General features: G+C 39.3%; 1 protein-coding gene across 3 annotated transcripts in view; it reads left to right on the top strand.

The window, feature by feature from the left end:
* The first annotated feature begins 1,710 nt into the window (after nucleotides 1-1,710).
* LOC135466505 (uncharacterized) overlaps nucleotides 1,711-19,470 on the top strand; it is a 54,341-nt gene continuing 36,581 nt past the window's right edge. For 2 of the 3 annotated variants that reach the window (XM_064744024.1, XM_064744025.1), the window contains exons 1-2: nucleotides 1,711-2,995; nucleotides 13,244-13,411. In XM_064744024.1, the coding sequence (XP_064600094.1) occupies nucleotides 2,555-2,995; nucleotides 13,244-13,411 (609 nt within the window). In that variant the 5' untranslated portion in view covers nucleotides 1,711-2,554. Of the gene's footprint in view, nucleotides 2,996-13,243; nucleotides 13,412-18,347; nucleotides 18,528-19,470 lie in introns of those variants that run through there. The other variant, XM_064744026.1, reaches the window with a different exon arrangement.

Here is a 19,470-nt window from a genome sequence, read left to right on the forward strand (position 1 = left end):
GTTTGCTTTGTGGGAATCCACCAGAATTCAAATGGATTCCCATAGGTTTGCTTTGTGGGAATCCACCAGAATCTAAATGGATTCCCATAGGTTTGCTTTGTGGGAATCCACCAGAATCTAAATGGATTCTCATAGGTTTGCTTTGTGGGAATCCACCAGAATCTAGATCAAATCTAGTACCACAAATTATGCAGTTACTCCAACTTTTAATACCGCGTAAATAAAATCAAACAGTTTTGAGGTTTCCGGGTGACATAAATATCACTATATAGGGCTAGAAATAATCCCCACAAATCAGAAGACCAGCAGGGCCATGTGTCATGTTTGATTTCCTATGCCCCTCCGCTTCCAAAAATCGCCTTCTTAAATCTTATTAATGCAAAGGATGATGAAGATTTCCGTAAACGGGAGATAACTCATCATGTGAACAGGCTGCTTCATGGAACTCTGGATATGTTCAAATTAAGTTCATGTAAAATTTTGAATATTTCTTTGTAAAAGCAACCTCAAATTGAATAAATATAACCAATTATTGAGTTTTTTATTTAGTTGACCAACTGAATAACAGCTCGTCCATGTAACCTCAATGAACCCCTGATAAGCTTGTTTTAATGAACACCCCACGGCATGTTTTTGTACTGTATATGAGAGTTTTACTTACTAAATAAGTGTGTAATCTTTGTAACGGTGTGAAGGCTGCAGTTATAATGAGTTAATTGTTTTTGTGAAAGAGTACATACAAACTGTAACTCAAGCAATTTAAATTTGTTTTTCAAAATTCTTTTCAGACTCAGAACAGTATTGAACATTTTAATTTATTCCCTGTGGGTTGTTACTGGTTACTTTCCCAAGTGCAAACAGACACTGTCATCTACATTTGTGTAATAGTGTCTGTGATATTTGCTAGCAGCGTAAGTTACCACAGTTAATCATGTTCCCGCGGTTGTTACTGTGCCTTTAGTTAGGTAAAATTTGTGAGTGTGTTGCTGGCTGGCAGTACAGTTAAGTATCTGCTACATCCAGATCTTCCTGATCCAGGCGGTGATGAGACAGGTTTACCTCCTCCCAAATGTGGGCCAGCATCCCGCCCCGTCAGTGAGTGATGTAACTCACAGGCCCATATCCACTGCACTAATAATGAATAGATGATGCGAGCGCTTAAAAAAGGCTCTCCTGGATATAGGTTTGCGGAGCAGTGCATCAGAGTGAACCGCTGAGAATTCCCGGGATTTTTACACACATGCTCACTATAGGCATATTATCTGACAGAGATTAAGCTAGCCCATGTACTGTGGGGCTGTCTGTAGGAGTCTGTGATCTGCTGTAACATGCCACTGTTGTTTTCTCTTCCTGTAGGTGGTGCGGTGAAGCACGACTAGCCAGCTGAGCTGCCCAGGAGCGCCCCCAAACTTCACAGTTGACCTGTTATAGGCACCTTAGGCCACAGCCCAGCCTGGCCAGGCATCAAGCTGAAGGCATAGAATACAATGACAACAAAGCGGTGTTAAGGACTGGCGTTACTTCATTCCAATGCTAGCCAGTCATTTGCTGTTAGCCAAACTGCTAACCATTACCTTTTGGGGCTTTTACTGAGGAGTGCCTTCACTGGTCAGCAGGCTACTGGCTTTAGGAGATAACACCCAGCCTCATTATATCCATTATTGACCAGTGTCCAGTCAGCCCTTCTGTCCAGATCAGCTCCCCCCCAGCTGATTCACCAGCAGTGTTAAGAGGCCCAGTTGTAAACTAGGCTTCCCTCTCCACAGGAAAGCTCTCTCTATGGCTGTCTACAGCTGGTAACCTGGTCAGGGGTCCATCATCATTCACTACACACAGTAGAGGTGCAATTTACCACAGGACCTCTTCTGCCCTGTACAGTGTACTCTACACTTAAAGTGGATCATACCTTCCAAGAGGTGGAAGGTTGTGAAAGGAAAGTGAACGTCTTACATTCCTTCAGATACAAGGAAATTCCTTACCTTCTTGTGAGCGACACTGATATTCACCTTAGGTTTCAGGTGTTCTAATCTCCTGAAGTCTATACCTGTGTACAATTCAAGGTGAATTTACCCTTTGGGCTGTGGCTGTGACATTGACTTAATGTGCACTGGACTGTAGATGTAAGTCTGTGGCCATAGTTTAGTGCCAGTTGGCAAAGGTTTGGTTTTTGAGGAACCCTGTATTGTTAATCTGCAAGCAGGACTTCTGGCCAGAAGGAGTGTGGTTTGTCTGTGTGGTGGTTAGAGCTGTAAAGAATGGCATGCAATTGTATTTGTTAAAACAAGCGGGACTGTGAAAGTCAGACCAGCATTGAGCAGCTTGAACCCCTCAGTTGTGCCACCTGGTGAGAGAAGTTGACCAGCCCAGCCTAAAAATGATTCCCAAACTTCTCACAATGCACCATATCTAGTGGATCTCCACTCCCAGCTATTCCCTTCCCCAAACCATTTTCGGACTGTCGCCACTTGGAACCATTTTCTAAGAGGGTGAGGCAAATTTTTCGTTCCCATTGAGAGACTCTGTTGTTGTTGTTACCTTGCAAGTATCCGCAATAATGGAGACGGTAAACATGGAGAATACTTTTACTCCACTACGCCCTAAACGCACGAGCCCCTGTTTCGACTACAGTGAAGGGGATGTGGCTGTGGGCGGGTGTAAAACTCCGGGGGAAGGGAAAGGCACGGGAGGTTGGAGCCTGACGATGGATAATGGCCCGGACTCTCCCACCACTGCTAAACGACGACGCATGGAGCTATGGGGCTTCTGTACACCAAGCACTGTAAGCAGTTGCTCTGGCTCCCCGTCAAGGGGAACAACTCCAGACACGACTCTCGACGACAGCATGCTGAGCACGCCCAGCGAATCCCCAGCTGGTACCTTAACTAGAGAAGATCGACGAGATTTCAAAAAGCGCTACAAAAAGGATGAACTGTGGCCGGCTATAGAGTCGAACTACCAGTATCTGATGGATGACGAAATCATCGAAACCTGCAAGGTATGGCCCCTGTTACTTTGGTATTCATATTCATCAGTTAGAAAGCTGTCACTGCTGCACAAGATTTAACTGCACCTTAGTTTAGTTAAGCTCAACACAACACATTTTAAATCAAATTTATTATCCCAAGACTTACGTTGCACTCATCATAGTTAATGCTTTTAATCATTCTCTATACAGCTTAGAAATTACGACTGAATACTATGTCCAATGAGTGGTGACACAACCATTATGTTTGGTGGCTGTATAGGAGCAATGCTGCTGTAACTGGCCATGTTCTATATTGGACTGTCATGACTGATATATGTGGCTCAGCTTTGGGAATTACACTATATGTGATTTATAGACTCTGCTACATGTACAGGTAATTGGTTGCCTTGAACTACGTGATCAGTGAGTTTTGCACCTTGACACAACTGCGTTGCTTTGCTTGATGTACCTTTACTAGGCAGCATAGTTGTTGTGGTAAGGCAGAAGATTAACAGAATATCATTTTAGTGTGCATATACTCATGGCTACAGTCTGTTGGATCAGTGTTTGAATTCTAGCCTGCCTCATCATTGTGGTGTATACAATTGTAAAGATGATGGACTGGCATTGGTTTCCACATGTCTCCTGCTGATCAGCCTGCAGTGAAAGTCTACAACCCTTGCACATGCTCGTGTAAGATGGGCTTATTTAAGCCCCAGGAAACCCGACACCTCTGTAGCAGGCACATTAGAATGGCTGGCAACACAAGATTTGGACCCTTTTAATGCAGTGCTTGCATTCTCCTGCAGACATGTGTGCAATTACAGACACTGTGTGCACTTTGACCCAGCTACTGCAGGAACATGTGGAATGGCATTAGATTAAGCCATAACCACAGCAGAGCGGGGTGGGGTGGGGGGTGTGGTGGAGTGATGGGGCCTCTGGTTCCTCTCATGATATGGACCACTATAATTACAGTGGTTACAAGATCAGTGGAGATAATTGAAAGGTGCCAGAAACCAGACCCATTGGATAGTATGGCCACGCCAGCCTCATTGTGTGACCCTCATGATCTGTTCATGAACTACATGCATGCTAAAAAGCCCATTTATATACAGTAATGAGCTCATATCTGGCATGTCAGATCCTCGTAGATTTGTCATATACATACATGTACCAGTAGTTGTTCACAAGATGTTGATAGTTTAAAATACCGGTATTGTATTTGTGGTTGTACATTTTTACATGGCATACATGTATGTGTGTATTCAGTATAGCTGTACATGAACATGAGATTTTATAGGAATGAATTTGTTTTACTAAATAGTAAAGCAAGTTGATAAATCTTTGACGAATTCAAGCAGTTAATATTCTAAAGCTTCATTGACTAAGTACAGCTTATCTTGACCAACCCCTATCTCAGCCCACTTATCTCGCCTTCTCTGTCTGATCACCCTTTCCACATACACATGCCATACACACCCGTTTTGCTAGTTTTGTCTGTGTACACATGCACATAACAGGAAGAACATCTGACCATGATCACCCTAATTACTAATGTGAATGGAAGCTGAGAGGTGACAATATGGGACAAGTATGTCAAAGCAGGCAGGGTGTTTGTTATGACCATTCTCTTCAGTTATCTCATTGATAAGCCACATGACCTTGTCTCTGACAGATGACACACGATTTTGGACCTGATAAGCAGAAAAAAAATGTAACTGTGAGTTCAGCCAGGGTGGAGTGGCCAGTCATCAATTAGTCAGAGCTTTGTTTCTTTTTGGACATTCAGGCCAATCCCATGCTGGTTTTACCATGGAACCCTTCTAGATACTTCTAATTATTGGGAATTAGTTTGATCGATCACATAAAAACAGTGTTTCACGTGCTTGAAAAAAATGTTTGTCTCATGTGTCAATGACTTTGATGGGTTTTTGTGTGGAGGATACAGTAAGCTTCTGTACATACTTTCTGATGAGTACATACTTTCCTGATGTGTACATAGTTTCCTGATGTGTACATAGTTTCCTGACATGTACATACTTTCCTGACATGTACATACTTTCCTGACATGTACATACTTTCTGACGAGTACATACTTCCTGACGTGCACATACTTTCCTGATATGTACATAGTTTCCTGACATGTACATACTTTCTGACGAGTACATACTTCCCTGACGTGTACATACTTTCCTGATGTATACATAGTTTCCTGACATGTACATACTTTCTGACGAGTACATACTTCCCTGACGTGTACATACTTTCCTGATGTGTACATAGTTTCCTGACATGTACATACTTTCTGACGAGTACATACTTCCTGATGTGTACATACTTTCCTGATGTGTACATAGTTTCCTGACATGTACATACTTTCTGACGAGTACATACTTCCTGACGAGTACATACTTCCTGACGTGCACATACTTCCTGATGAGTACACACTTTCCTGACGAGTACATACTTTCCTGACGAGTACATACTTCCTAATGTGTACATGTAGATCTGTCTTTACTTTGGTCAGGATTTGACTTGTAAATTTACATTATTCAGTTAGCATTTTCTGATTGAGAATTTGTGACACAACATGTACATGCACTAGTACTTAACACTTTCATTCAAGTACATGCATGCAGTATTCTTAGTGCATCTTTACATTGTGTAGGCCTGTGTTCTTTTATGACCAAATATTTTGATGAGTATTGCCACTCACACTGAAGAACAATTTCGTAATTGTAAAATGTCCTTGACTCACTGCTCGTTTGGTAGGTTTGCCAGTGACATCCTGTTTCAGAGCATTTTATTGTTTGTAATGTTTTGTAAGTGATACATTGGAATTCTCCACATCTGCGTTGTAAATCCAGTTTTTTCTGTGGGCCACATCCTGTTGGAGACTTGAGATAGCAGCAGGCTCCAGTTAATCCATATCACTGATAAAGCGCATAATGTCACTACTTGGCTGAATTAAGAACATCTCTGTCTGATCAGTTGTCCAGTAAAATGTGCTGAAGTCTTGTGAAGACTGTGGGGACAAGGTGTCAGGAATTTGTACATGCCTTTATTACGTAATATCTAATTGCCATATTACAAGTATCTCTAAAGAAAAGAAATTTGTGTCTGGAGAAGTTTCAGTTCAATATGCTCTTTTTGTTATTGCCTTCATTTTCCCCAGTTGATGCATTGCATTTGTCCGTGATTGTTCATTTTGCTCCCCTGTTTTTTTTATGAAGTATATTACATTAACCCAGACGTACTTGTGAGGTTATTGTACGCACCAGTACATAAATAATCATTGCTATAGTAAACATTCAGAGACAGATACAGACACATAAGCAGGCTGAATTGTGCCAAGAGGGGCTTTTTGCTTATTCATTTCCTGGATAGTATGTATTACAGTTTGGATACGTACACTGTATATTTGTGGTTGATCTGTGATCACTTAATTGCACTCATGAATATGAATGGGCCTGAGGTATTTTAAGAATAAAGAGTAACTTAAATAGAGCAGATGGGAAGTAACCAGGATTTGCCTCATCTACATTTGCAGATACATTATGCATACCTGTGCATGTAGTCACTATTATGTACATGCCGATCTGGAATAATTCTGGTCACTGAGTGGTGTACAGGTATGCTTCTGTAACATGCCTGTAGGTATAATATACATGTACCTGGTGTGTGGTTGTTACTACATCAGTTTTATCCACCCTTATTATCCTATCTACTGATCCCTGTACATGTACACATTACTAGAGCACCTGTTGTGTGTACTTGGTAACTTACACGTAGGTAATTGTACAAGAACAGTAATTTTAGATTAATTAATTTCCGCATCATCATATATGCACTTATGTGTATGTGAATATACAAGATACGTAAATGGAAAATCGTCCACAATGCACTGTGGTACATACATGTACATGTAACTAGTGTGCCTGAGAATTGTGGCGTGTAATAATGATGAGCTTGTTACCATATCTAGTTTGCCACTCATACATTCACATGATTAATCCCGTTGGAAATAGTTGTCTGATATTCATATTGATATATTACTACATGACTTGTTGACGAAAACCTGAAGTTCCTCACTTTAATGTAGAGCACGATTAGTTTTACCCCCCAAAAATGAGAGAGAATTGAGGCTTCCTCTTGATTCAGTATCTCAGCTTTTAATTTGTTATCATCAGAGCTCTCTCTTGATTTGTAATGACAAAAACATGAACTGTATTTGTGAGCTGTTAGTAATTACCAAGCATCAGTAGTAATGCTGTGCACTGATATGTCTGTTGTACGTCTTATGTGGATCGAGATTTGTCAACAGGTGGCTTGAAATCTCAACATGAACATGTAGATTTGTACATGTCAGTATCATTAGGGTAGGCTTATCACTTCTCGCCTGTATAACTGGCATCTATCAGAGCGATATAAACTCACGAACATCTCGATCTTTTGCGTCATCTTTGTCCTATGATACAGGCATTTTGTTAAGAATTAGATATTAAATCTTCATGTATATGGTCCAGTTTACAACTGAACAAATAAGGAGAGTCTCAGTATGTTTTGTGGCCTACGGGTATACAGTTTAATCCTATAGAGCCTGTTTTTATCTTGATATTATCAGAAGAGCATAATAAGTCTATGCATGTTATACATGGAAGTAAGGGTACATGCCTTTGATCTCTGAATTGCAATGTTGCCCAAAAAATGGAGCTGGTAGTGACAGATAGACAACGGAGCTGGTAGTGCCAGATAGCCTGATCATTGGTCAAAGTTCCCAGTTAACCATCTTCAGACCAGAGCGCTGACCAGCTGGAGTCAATCTGGGTGTACTCCAGCTATGAATGATTTGTTTGTGCGATTACCTGCATGTGATTGACACCGTGCATGGCCTTTCCTGAACATACATGTTGTGCTATTGTTGTAGAGTTCAGCTCCTCAAGACTTAACAAAACCTTCAAAATCCCTGAAGCAAACATGCATGTAGAACGCAAATGTACTGATCAGTTGAACACATGTGACTGACTTGTCAAGTTGTCAAATGATTCTGTGCTAGGAATTATAACACGTGACATACCCTAATTCTTAAGCCTTCTCAACCACCACTGCAGCCAATATTTTGAAACATTCTGGGTGAACTTTGGGTGTGGAGAAATAATGCTCAAGTATTGAAACTTGCATCTTAAATAACACACATAAATTATTTTTGGCATCATTTTCATAATAATTGTATGCATAAATTCCACTGAACAAAGTACTTCTGCTCTGGAAATTAGGTTTCTAGAATTTTGCATATGTACCACTAACATTTGGGTATGGTCCCTGATTAGATCTCCATGCTTGCTCTATTCATAGACGGTGGAGGCCATGGACAATAATGCTGCAGTGTGTTAAATGGAGTAGAAGAACTAGTGCTTGATTGAGTATGGATCATTGACAGGGGTGTTTGCAATGGTTTCTTGTAACAGAACACTCACATACTCTGCTTATTCAATATGAGAGCTTGGAAGCTAAATACACACTCTTCACGCATGGACCATGGTAAGGCTGCTCTGGTTCACATTCGTTATAATTGATAAGCAAGCACAGTAAATTAGATTGTAATAGATTATGAATACAGTCTGATCCTTAAAAGTAATATAATTACAAGTATTGATAATAGTAGATCAATGAGTACAAATCCAATGTTCCAGGAGTCCCTGACACATTCACTCAAAATGTTATACACACTGTACATTCCTGGACATGTACAATACAACAGCTGTCAGCCATGTTGGATTCATTTTTAACTTGGTTCTGGTGTCAAGGGAAATGTTCATATGGATTAACTGATGAACTCAGACTGACATGACCATCTGGTTAATGTCATTTGTCAGATTACCTTGTTTGCTCCAATTTGAAGAGTTTTCTGATAAAATCTGGTCCCATGTCATTTTTTAGGCTGCTCTTTCAATTGAACATATGGATTAGTATAGTTATGTGCAACTTAATTACATTTCCTTGTGCAGTGCATCATTATATGCCATAAAGCTTTAATAGTGGAAGACCTGAAAAATGTAACAGATGTTAAGCGAACTTTAAAATGTCGAACTTGGTATTGTGTTGTAATTATTGTATTACATAGTGGATAGTGCACAGTGAAGGTTGGACATCATATATTTTTCTTGTGAAAGGTGAAAATGGTAACCCACGAGAAAAATATTTATGGTATTCAACCTTCACTGTGTAATATTCTATTTATTATTTTTATTTTGATAATATCATGATTTTGTGTATTTGAACAAGTTTAAGCAATGTTTTTAGCTGTAGGCCTTCACGGACTTGTGTATATAGCATGACCTTGCACGTGAGGTCCTGTATTGTTGTGTCGAAAGAAATGTTAAAGTTGACTGAACTTGTACTATGACGTAATTCTGCTAAGCTCGGATTGGAACCCAGAAAATTCCTTTGTGAGATCATGGCTTTGGGGTGTGTAATAACAAAAGTGATATCTAACTCTAGCCAGTGAGGTATGATATTTATCAGTGAAGGAAATCCTGACATTTCACCTTTGTATAAATAATAATTAAATACATTATCAATAGAAAGGAAAATCTTGTTTGGTTTACTGGACTTTTAATTTTCTTTCACTCGTCTTCTTTTTTACATGTGCGATCCACGAGTGAACGTTGGGTTGGGGGAATCTTTGAGCTGCCACTTTCGCATGTTATCTCGTCATACGAACAGTTCAGACCTCTGATGAATTTCCCTTAGAATTCTCTAAATTGACATTTTTCAGAAAATATTGGTCCAGAAGGTTTAGGTAGAAGGCAAATACATGTACAGCTCATTTTGTAGTTAGCTGAACCAACTCATTTGACCATCTTCAGCACAGACAACTGGTCAGTAGTTCAGTAATCTCCAGGCGCCAAATGTGTTTAGGTTTGATTTGTGTTGTTGACAGAGGTGGCAGTGTTTTACATTTATTCCCACATCTGGGTTCTCTTTCTGGGAGACCCCTGGTGTCCAGTGATCTAGGCCTAGCATGTTTTTGTTTGCACAGCAGTGGGATGTTTTGGTGTATAAAAACATGTCTGCATGGTCTTCACTGCATTAAGGCAAATTTGAAAAGTACACTGATAATCTGCTAGCTACTCACAGACAGACTATTTACCCCCCAGTCTGTGTTATTTTATTCCTTGAGGAATCCCTTTGAGTTGGGTTAGGCCACAGCCTTTTTTTATCAACACCAGTACACTAGTGTCATGTGTTCTCTTGACAACCTCATTGGTTATCCAGACGTTACACATAGTCAGCAAAAAGTAGGATGTAGATTGTGTTAAACAATTGCACAATGGACTCAAATTTTGTGGGAGAGTTGAATGATAAATTTAAAGTCATTGTATGAAATTTGTAATTAATGTGAATATTCCATTGGACAGAATTGTTATATGTATGTGGTCTGGTTGTCTTTTTGTCTGTTCAATATGTATGTGGTCTGGTTGTCTTTTTGCCTGTTCAATATGTATGTGGTCTGGTTGTCTTTTTGTCTGTTCAATATGTATGTGGTCTGGTTGTCTTTTTGCCTGTTTAATATGTATGTGGTCTGGTTGTCTTTTTGTCTGTTCAATATGTATGTGGTCTGGTTGTCTTTTTGTCTGTTCAATATGTATGTGTTATGGTTGTCTTTTTGTCTGTTCAATATGTATGTGGTCTGGTTGTCTTTTTGTCTGTTCAATATGTATGTGGTCTGGTTGTCTTTTTGCCTGTTCAATATGTATGTGGTCTGGTTGTCTTTTTGCCTGTTCAATATGTATGTGGTCTGGTTGTCTTTTTGCCTGTTCAATATGTATGTGGTCTGGTTGTCTTTTTGCCTGTTCAATATGTATGTGGTCTGGTTGTCTTTTTGCCTGTTCAATATGTATGTGATCTGGTTGTTTTTGTGTCTGTTCAATATGTATGTGGTCTGGTTGTCTTTTTGCCTGTTCAATATGTATGTAGTCTGGTTGTCTTTTTGCCTGTTCAATATGTATGTGGTCTGGTGGTCTTTTTGTCTGTTCAATATGTATGTGATCTGGTTGTTTTTGTGTCTGTTCAATGTGTATGTGATCTGTGTCTGTTCAGTGTATTTTTTAGTAATTGTTCATACAATCTCCCTACTGAAACAGAGCTAGAGTCAAGCACCTTTTTTTTTTTGCTCTATTCAACGCTACAGGGCTTGTTACAAGCTAGGACAAAAAATCAGCAAGAGTCTGCTTGTGAAAATTGCATTTCCAAACATGAACAGAAACAAAACTGTTGGGAACATGTTTTCACAGGGAATCTTTTAATACCTGGTTAAATAGGCTTTGTGCTATGGGTAAACAGCGGGTGCTAGAGGTGGTCAGGAAATGGGGGCAGAAGATGAGGCCCACAGTAAGGGTTAGCCCAGGGGTATATATATATGGGCTGTAAGGCCAAATGACTTCAACAGTCAGCCTTGACTCCAGGAAGGCCAGTTTCCTACCAGACATACACAAACATGGGATAGAAACACAGAGGCTTAAGTATACAGCTGGCTACACAGCGTCCATGTCTGCTGTATTAACTTCTCACATTTGTGCTGCCCACCTCCACCTTTCATAGTTTTTTAACTGATTGATTAAATTCATTTATTTATTTTACATGTGTTTGATTTTTTTAATATTTAATTGAAAGAATTTTGATTATATTTGTATAATATGTGTTTTATGTAAACCATAACCTCGATGTTCTGTCAGATTTTGTGTTTGTGAGTATGTTTTATTGTCATCTTGATGGGAATTTTTCCATGCAAAACACATATTTGAAGTATGTGTAGCTTTGATAATCTTCATAGTTACTTCAGGAGGCTCAGAACCGCACTGGAGGTCCGGGATCAAAACCGAGTCCGGTCAAACTTAAGACTTTAGAAATGGTACTTGCTGCTGCCTTGCTTGGATCTCAGCACTAAGAGGTTAGGCTGACGAAACAGAACTGGTTGGCCAGGTGTTCATATAATATCACGGGGTGAGGTGTCATGTCTGGTGTCTTCAGCAAGATACCTTGGCGGCATGGACTCACCCTGCCACAAAAGGACACAGTATATGTACACACACATAATGACTCCTCATCGTCATATGACTGAAAAATTGTTAAGTATGACGTTAAACCTCGCATTGATGCATTCATTCATTCATTCATTCATTCAAGAGGCTCAGTAAATTTGATGGAGATTTTGAACATTACTCCTAATTGACGTGCACTGCCCCGATGTTGCATATTTATAAGTGTTTAATGATACACCTCTTGTGCCAGATATACATGTACGTGGTCTCCATTTTAAAATACATTCTAGGGTTAAAATTAAGGGATTGAAAAATCTGAAGAGATGTGGAAATTCCATGTATTGTTCACTCAACCCAACTTAGCAGGCATTCTGTTTAACCACAATTATTGACACCTACTTCAAGGTCACTGTCTTCATCTCAAGGTGTTGGGGTGATGAATAAAAGTTGGCAAAGGGTTCCCATATCAAAAGTCAATATTCAGTGGAGAAGCCATATTTAGAGTTCCAACAGCGAATGAAGAAGCCATATTTGGAGCTCAAATATTTTGATTAAATGTTGACAGTGTTAATATTATGTCGTTTTCTGAACTAGACTGCCATGCTGTCATGCGTGCTTTTTATATTGTTTCTCATTCAAGTGTTTTGCTGCAGCTTGACAGGATGTATCATATGTGTACAGCGCTCATTTCACAAAGCGATTTGCGACTTTAGCCTAAAGTACGTTCATTAAATCAATAAAATGTTGACCACATTCTGCTGGTGTTTTGTTGTGAGAGTACAATTTCAGCCCACTTTGAGCGCCCAGACACAAATACATGCATTGTGTTTCACAAGGATGGATAAAGTTGAAGGCTTTAATCCAAACTGACTTTGTGAAAGTGGTTCCTGGGGCTGTTACATGTACAAGAATACCTTGTACATGTGTTTTGAAATGTTGAGGAATGGCACTAGTACCGTGCATAATCGAATTGGCTCTTGGAGGAGGGACTAGAATCCTATAAATACTGAACTTCACAGCAAAGGATCAAAGATTTGTTTTAAGCCATGTGTTAGTATGTTTGTCTGATACAGAAACTTGTATACATCTACAGACCTTAGGTTCATTTTAGTAAAGAAATATGTAATAGTTCAACATCTAATACTTGCACTTTACTGACCTTAGTAAGTTACTCATTGGCATTCAGTAGATGTGCTTGTGGCTTATTGGATTTTCTGTTTTGTGATTTCAGTCCACTGAGAGTGACCTGTCGTGGGATGAAGACGATGTAACAGTCAACACCAAGGTGTCCTTCACAGAGTTCATGCAGCAGTTCAAGGAGCTCACTGATTGGCTGAGCCAGATTCACCTGGTTTCGCAGAGGAAAGCTACTAGTCGATCTGAGAAATACCTCAATCAGGTGAGTGCTCACATACCATAATGTTGTTCTTTAATAGACAGAATGCCATCAGTTTTATAAAAATAGTGTCATAAAAAGCTCAGGATGGTCTGCCCGACAATAAATTCATGTGTTCCAACAGCTAAGAAAGCTAGAAATACCAACCTTATCCCGTTGGGGATATGTCACTTTTACCCAGTGCGAGATGCCCTGTTATTTTCAAAGAGAAAATCACAGAACTGTATGAACAGATTGGAGGCTGGTTTATAGGAGACAGAGACTCCTTATAGAGCAACATTGTGACCATGTTGTGCCACGAATTGTGTGGAAATTACATCATTGTCCTAGCCTAATTCACTTCAAAGGAGGTGAATAATGCACGGAGTATTGGTAATATGCTAGCTATATATCTTAGATTTATATTATATATGTAAGCGAACCTGCGGATGGTCGTGGGCCTCCCCTGGGCTCTGCTCGGTTTGCTCCAATCATAATGCTGACTGCTGTCGTATAAGGGAAATATTCTTGTGTACAGAGTAAAACACCAATCAAATAAATAGACAAATACATGTAAGTGAACCTGCGGATGGTCGTGGGCTTCCCGGGGCTCTGCTCGGCTTGCTCCCATCATAATGCTGGCTGCTGTCGTATAAGGGAAATATTCTTGTGTACGGAGTAAAACACCAATCAAATAAATAAACAAATACATGCAAGTGAACCTGCGGATGGCCCTGGGCTTCCCCCAGGCTCTGCTCGGTTTGCTCCCATCATAATGCTAGCCACCTTCGTGTAAGTGAAATATTTTTGCTTAAGGCATAAAACTCCAATCAAACAAATAAATAAACAAATATATGTAGGTGTGCCATGTTAAGCAGATTGATGTCGCAGAACATTAAATGACCATCAAAGGAATGTGAACCCTCACCCCATGGAAATATATATTCAAAATACTTCAGTATAAAACAAGGTCATCACCAGCCTAAATTGAAGACTTTCAGGGTAGCAAGCATGTTCTTTGAAGTTTACATGGTTTGTAAAATCCATTTGTTGTCAAATATTGGGTGGCCAAGTGTTATGTCAAACATATGACATTAAACAACAATCAAATGAAATCAAACCATGTGGTATATGGTGTTCTACATGTATGTCATAGATCACTTGGCCATGTCCCTAGTGTTCTACATGTATGTCATAGATCACTTGACCATGTTCCTAGTGTTCTACATGTATGTCATAGATCACTTGGCCATGTCCCTAGTGTTCTACATGTATGTCAGATCACTTGGCCATGTCCCTAGTGTTCTACATGTATGTTATAGATCACTTGGCCATGTCCCTAGTGTTCTACATGTATGTCATAGATCACTTGGCTATGTTCCTAGTGTTCTACGTGTATGTTATAGATCACTTGGCCATGTTCCTAGTGTTCTACATGTATGTCATAGATCACTTGGCCATGTTCCTAGTGTTCTACATGTATGTCATAGATCACTTGGCCATGTTCCTAGTGTTCTACATGTATGTCATAGATCACTTGGCCATGTTCCTAGTTTATGATCTTTAATCGGAATTGTTCCGTTAATTATAATCTCAGAGCTTGGACATTTGGACTGTTGTGTCATGGTTGTCTAATTGGTATATCATAAAACAGGTGTTCTTTAAGCCGAAGTAACTTTATTTTCCATAAATTAAAAAAAATTTTCAGGGTTACAATTAACACAGAAATAGCCGGTACATCACCTTGGACAGCAGCTGTCATCTGCCGTTTGCAATCAACATGATGCCAAGTGCACATTTAGCCAACCTGAGTTGTGTTTATGCTAAGATGGAAAAAAGATTGAATTTCATAGAAGAAGATAGAACAGAAGACAAGAATACACTTTTGTATGTTGATTCAGTTGTACGTGCTCTACTGTAGATCTTATGTCATTAAAGTTACATGTTAATACTTGTTAAGACTTTCCACAGGATAAATACTCTGGGAAGTGGTTTTCTTCATCTAACCTTGATTTATGTCACGAGAGTTTAAGATGTATTATCATCTGTGTGGTGTTTAGCCCCCAGGATTTTCAAGTGGTAAAATCGACTTCAGTCAGATATGTGAAATACAACAGGAAAAATGTCATTGAAATAATTTACAAATTATACTTGGTATGTTGTCTCCCTTGTCTTCAAATTGCATTGCACTATATAGCTTGAAGTAAGAGGCACTAATGGACTCCTTGGTGCATGCCAGTGTCACAGTGACCTTGACTGGTCACACTCCCAGAGGGCCTTATTTGGGCATAAATGTAACGATTTTGTTAATCATTCCTAATGTCATTGCAACTTTGTTATTATTAATTCTGTTCAGTGAAGTGGAGTGATCTTAATCCTAATGTAAAAGGCAGTGTGTTATCTGTGCCCTGGGAATAAGGTACCATAGGCTGTAATAGAATAGATGTCAAAAGAGGCAGTTTCAGTCAAGTTTACTTGCCAAACTTAAAACTTGTCTCAATTGAAAACTTAGTCATTTTCTTCTAATAACTGTAAGAAACAAGCTTGAGACCTGTACCCTTTGAATCAGATAGCCTGCTCAGACAGATGTAATGCAAAAAAGACAGTAGCAATTTTTTTTAGCTTTATCTGATACCAACCGAGTCTGTCTTTGGTCGTGATAGCAACTGCACTGAATTCCAGGAGAGCTTCAGGCAAAGCTTTGGTAATCTTTTAGTCTTTTGTTCGAGACAAAGAAGCCCTGATGAGTCACCCCACAAATACGCCTAGCCGTGGAATTAAGACTGGCATGTGCACTATTGATGTTCACCCAATTTCCAGATTCCCCGTCAATGAATTTGGATCAATATCTGCACTGGGTCATTGTGAATGGGCTGCACATGCATGTGTGAGTATCTCACAGGGCTGCACAAGTCTCCTCATGCAGAGAAATTGTGCCAGATGAATTTGTGACAGTAAAGTTTAGCAGACTCTCCATACGGCCAGACTCTCACCATGTGTGGACCAATGAAATCCCAGCAATGATTCCTTACATGACCAGTATCCCATACATCTACAGCATACCCTTGACCGAGCAGCAATAACCATGTGCTATATACCATGTACATAACTATCACCAAAGGCACAGCTAACTAAAGGCTTCCAAAAATTTTATTAGTTTTAATTTTTTATTAGGAAAAAGAAAAAACGATCTTGTCAAATTATATTGCGATTGAGGTGTATATTAATGATCAACACCCCCTACCCCCACCTGGCCCATCCAGACAAGCCACACAAGCTTAAAGCTGGACATCAAAAGGTCTTCAAACAGAGCCATTCATCTTGGGTATCAAATGAAAAATAATTTTATTTCTTGTATGATCCAGTGTATTTGTGCATTGTCTGATATTTTTGACGTGTGGAAATTGGGCATATGAGTTGTGTAGATTAACAGTGTTCCCGTGCCAGACTAATAAATAAGCCTAGAATTAGAGGTGAAACAAATATACCCCACAAAAGTAGGAATTAAAGTCGTTACCTGTAATTCAAGGTGCATTTTGTTTATGGTTTTATTTTATGGGAATTGATGTGGGCCACTTACACATGTATAATAGTGTGTTAGCTATGGAACTGTGTGCTACTAATTTAATTGGCAGATTTGTGCCTGCCCATGAAAATCCCTGTGCCAAATTTAACAAAGAGATTGATCTCCCAGATCTAGCCTTTGATCGGTCAAGCCATGCTGTCCAGTGTGCAAACTGACCAGCTCATTTCCTGGTCTCCAGGACAACCAAGTTGTCTCTGATGTCTGTCAATGAGGATTATTGATAAACTTGTTGAGTTGCCTAGTTCTAATGCAGTTACACAGGTAATGTAGTGTTTACTAAGAGACGGATTGATCCCATTTATGATTTGTGCTTGCTGTACATCTAAGCTAGATCTGCTGCGTGTCATGGAGAACTGCTACAAGCTTGCAAATGGTCATCTGGTCTTATTTAGGGATCTCTAATATTGTGATCAAGTTCTTCATAGAGTAAACTAAATGAAAACTGGGTTTAATTTGGATTCAAAATAATACTTGTGGTAGTTTCATTTAGGGGAGACCACTCTTTGATACCAGCTTGTCTTGTATGATTTGTCTTCCCTTTGTGAAATCTCATGATGGTGTAGATTACTGTCTCACGTGTTAATATTTTCATCTGGTTATGGAATATTATCAGAGGTGTGTGATGTTTAGCAGCGTTATTTGGATGTTGTCATTATCTCCTGTAAAACCAGTTACTTTCTCATAGTTCTAAACATGTTCTAATCAACTATGAAAGGTATTGCTGCAATAATGCCTGTAGAAGTGACATTAAATATCATTCATTCATTTAGCACTAATGTTTCAGAAAAGGCTTTTGGTAATGAGATCCTTAAAAACTTTACATTCATATTATGATTGAAGTTGTTTTTTGTGCTGATTAGAAAACACTAAAGAAATGATGATATGCAGGGTATAAGCTAGGAATTTATTCATCAAATGAGCTCTGCTCACTTTATAGACTACCATCTTGATGTCATGTTTTCAAACTGCTACTGTTTGTAGAATGCAGCTGTCTGGCAACTGGTTCTTGGTTTCTTGTAATTACTATTAAAAGGCCTTGAACCTGTTTCTTCATAATCACCCAGTAGGGTGCTGACAACTGTTACTTAAGAAGATCTTCACTGAGGGAAAGAACTGTGTGCATGTGAGGTGGAGGGGGGGGGGGGGGGGATATGGAAGGGGCTTGTTGCCGGTGGGTCTCCATGGGCAGTGAAACTGTTTTCTGATTGGCTGATGTGTTTTACCTGTATTCTCCCATTGGTCACAATTCAACCTGTGATTTCATGCCTGTACCTGGCAGGTCTGAAGAATCAGCTTGTTGTCTACATAGAGGATATGTGTACATTGCATAAAAGTGTGTAAGGTTTTTATGTAACTTGCTATATCCTGTTCCCGTATTTCCGGGAGACACTCAGCTCTTACATCCAGGCTTGAATATCTGCCAGTATTCAACTATACTGCTGTTCATGGTACACTGTCACCACATGTATACAGCATGGCAGGAGCGTCTGTTGGTCAACCTGCACTTTGATTAGGATTTAGACTTTGGAATTAATGGCAGGAATGCAGTCCCCTGTGAGTACATGAAGAATAGTCTAGTGTTTCCACCCGATAGTCCTTATTTACATGTATCCTCACGGTAATATGGATGGATACTTTGTTCAGAACAAAAGTTTAGCAATTATGGTAAACATGTATATATGATACTTGTTTACATAAGTACATGTAAGTGATACTTGTTTACATAAGTACATGTAAGTGATATTGTGAACAGCTTTGTATGATAGTGAACATTATAAGATGAGATTGTTTATGAAATTTCCTGTAAGACCTGCAAGCACAGGTAGTCCTTTTATCTGTGGTGTACACATGTTGAAGTTTTGAATCACCTTTAGATGTTTAAAAAAAATAATAATAAAGAGCTTTTTGTTAGATTAAACAAAGTAAGATTCTGTGCTTCAAAGAAAAACAAATAGATGAATAATAAATATAGTATCTTTGTGGTTGTCAGCTGACTGCCTCTTTAAATACGCATTTGGATTCTACTGCCAAGAATACACTGCAGATGTGTGATTTGGCTGCTGATGTAATTGTTAACATGTTAATGTCAAGAACGGACACAGGTTGTGCAAATGTTTAACTGGGCTGTTAGAGCACACTGGAATTACGTCAGGTTTGTTCGATTGGCTTTCGAGTTTACAGCAGGACAATAGAGCCATTGTGACATAAATGTGACAGAAACCTTCAGCTATTGTTAAGTGTGCGAACTGGGCTTGTTATCTCGATCTCTATCATAGTCAGTGAGTAAAGTCACATTTTATTACCAAATTTCTAGCTGCTGTTCTCTGAAGAGTGATACAGGGTTTGTACTGGGCCAGGGTTTGTACTGGGCCAGAAAAGTCTGGAATTTGAAAGTTACTTTTCTAGGCTGTAAAATTATTAAGTTTTTGTAGTTCAGCTAGGAAAAGCCGACATTGGGGCTACAGACAGCCTGTGCTACTGTTGAAAGTATGTGTTT

The sequence above is a fragment of the Liolophura sinensis genome, chromosome 6 (genome assembly GCF_032854445.1).
Source record: "Liolophura sinensis isolate JHLJ2023 chromosome 6, CUHK_Ljap_v2, whole genome shotgun sequence".
Classification (NCBI taxonomy): domain Eukaryota; kingdom Metazoa; phylum Mollusca; class Polyplacophora; order Chitonida; family Chitonidae; genus Liolophura; species Liolophura sinensis.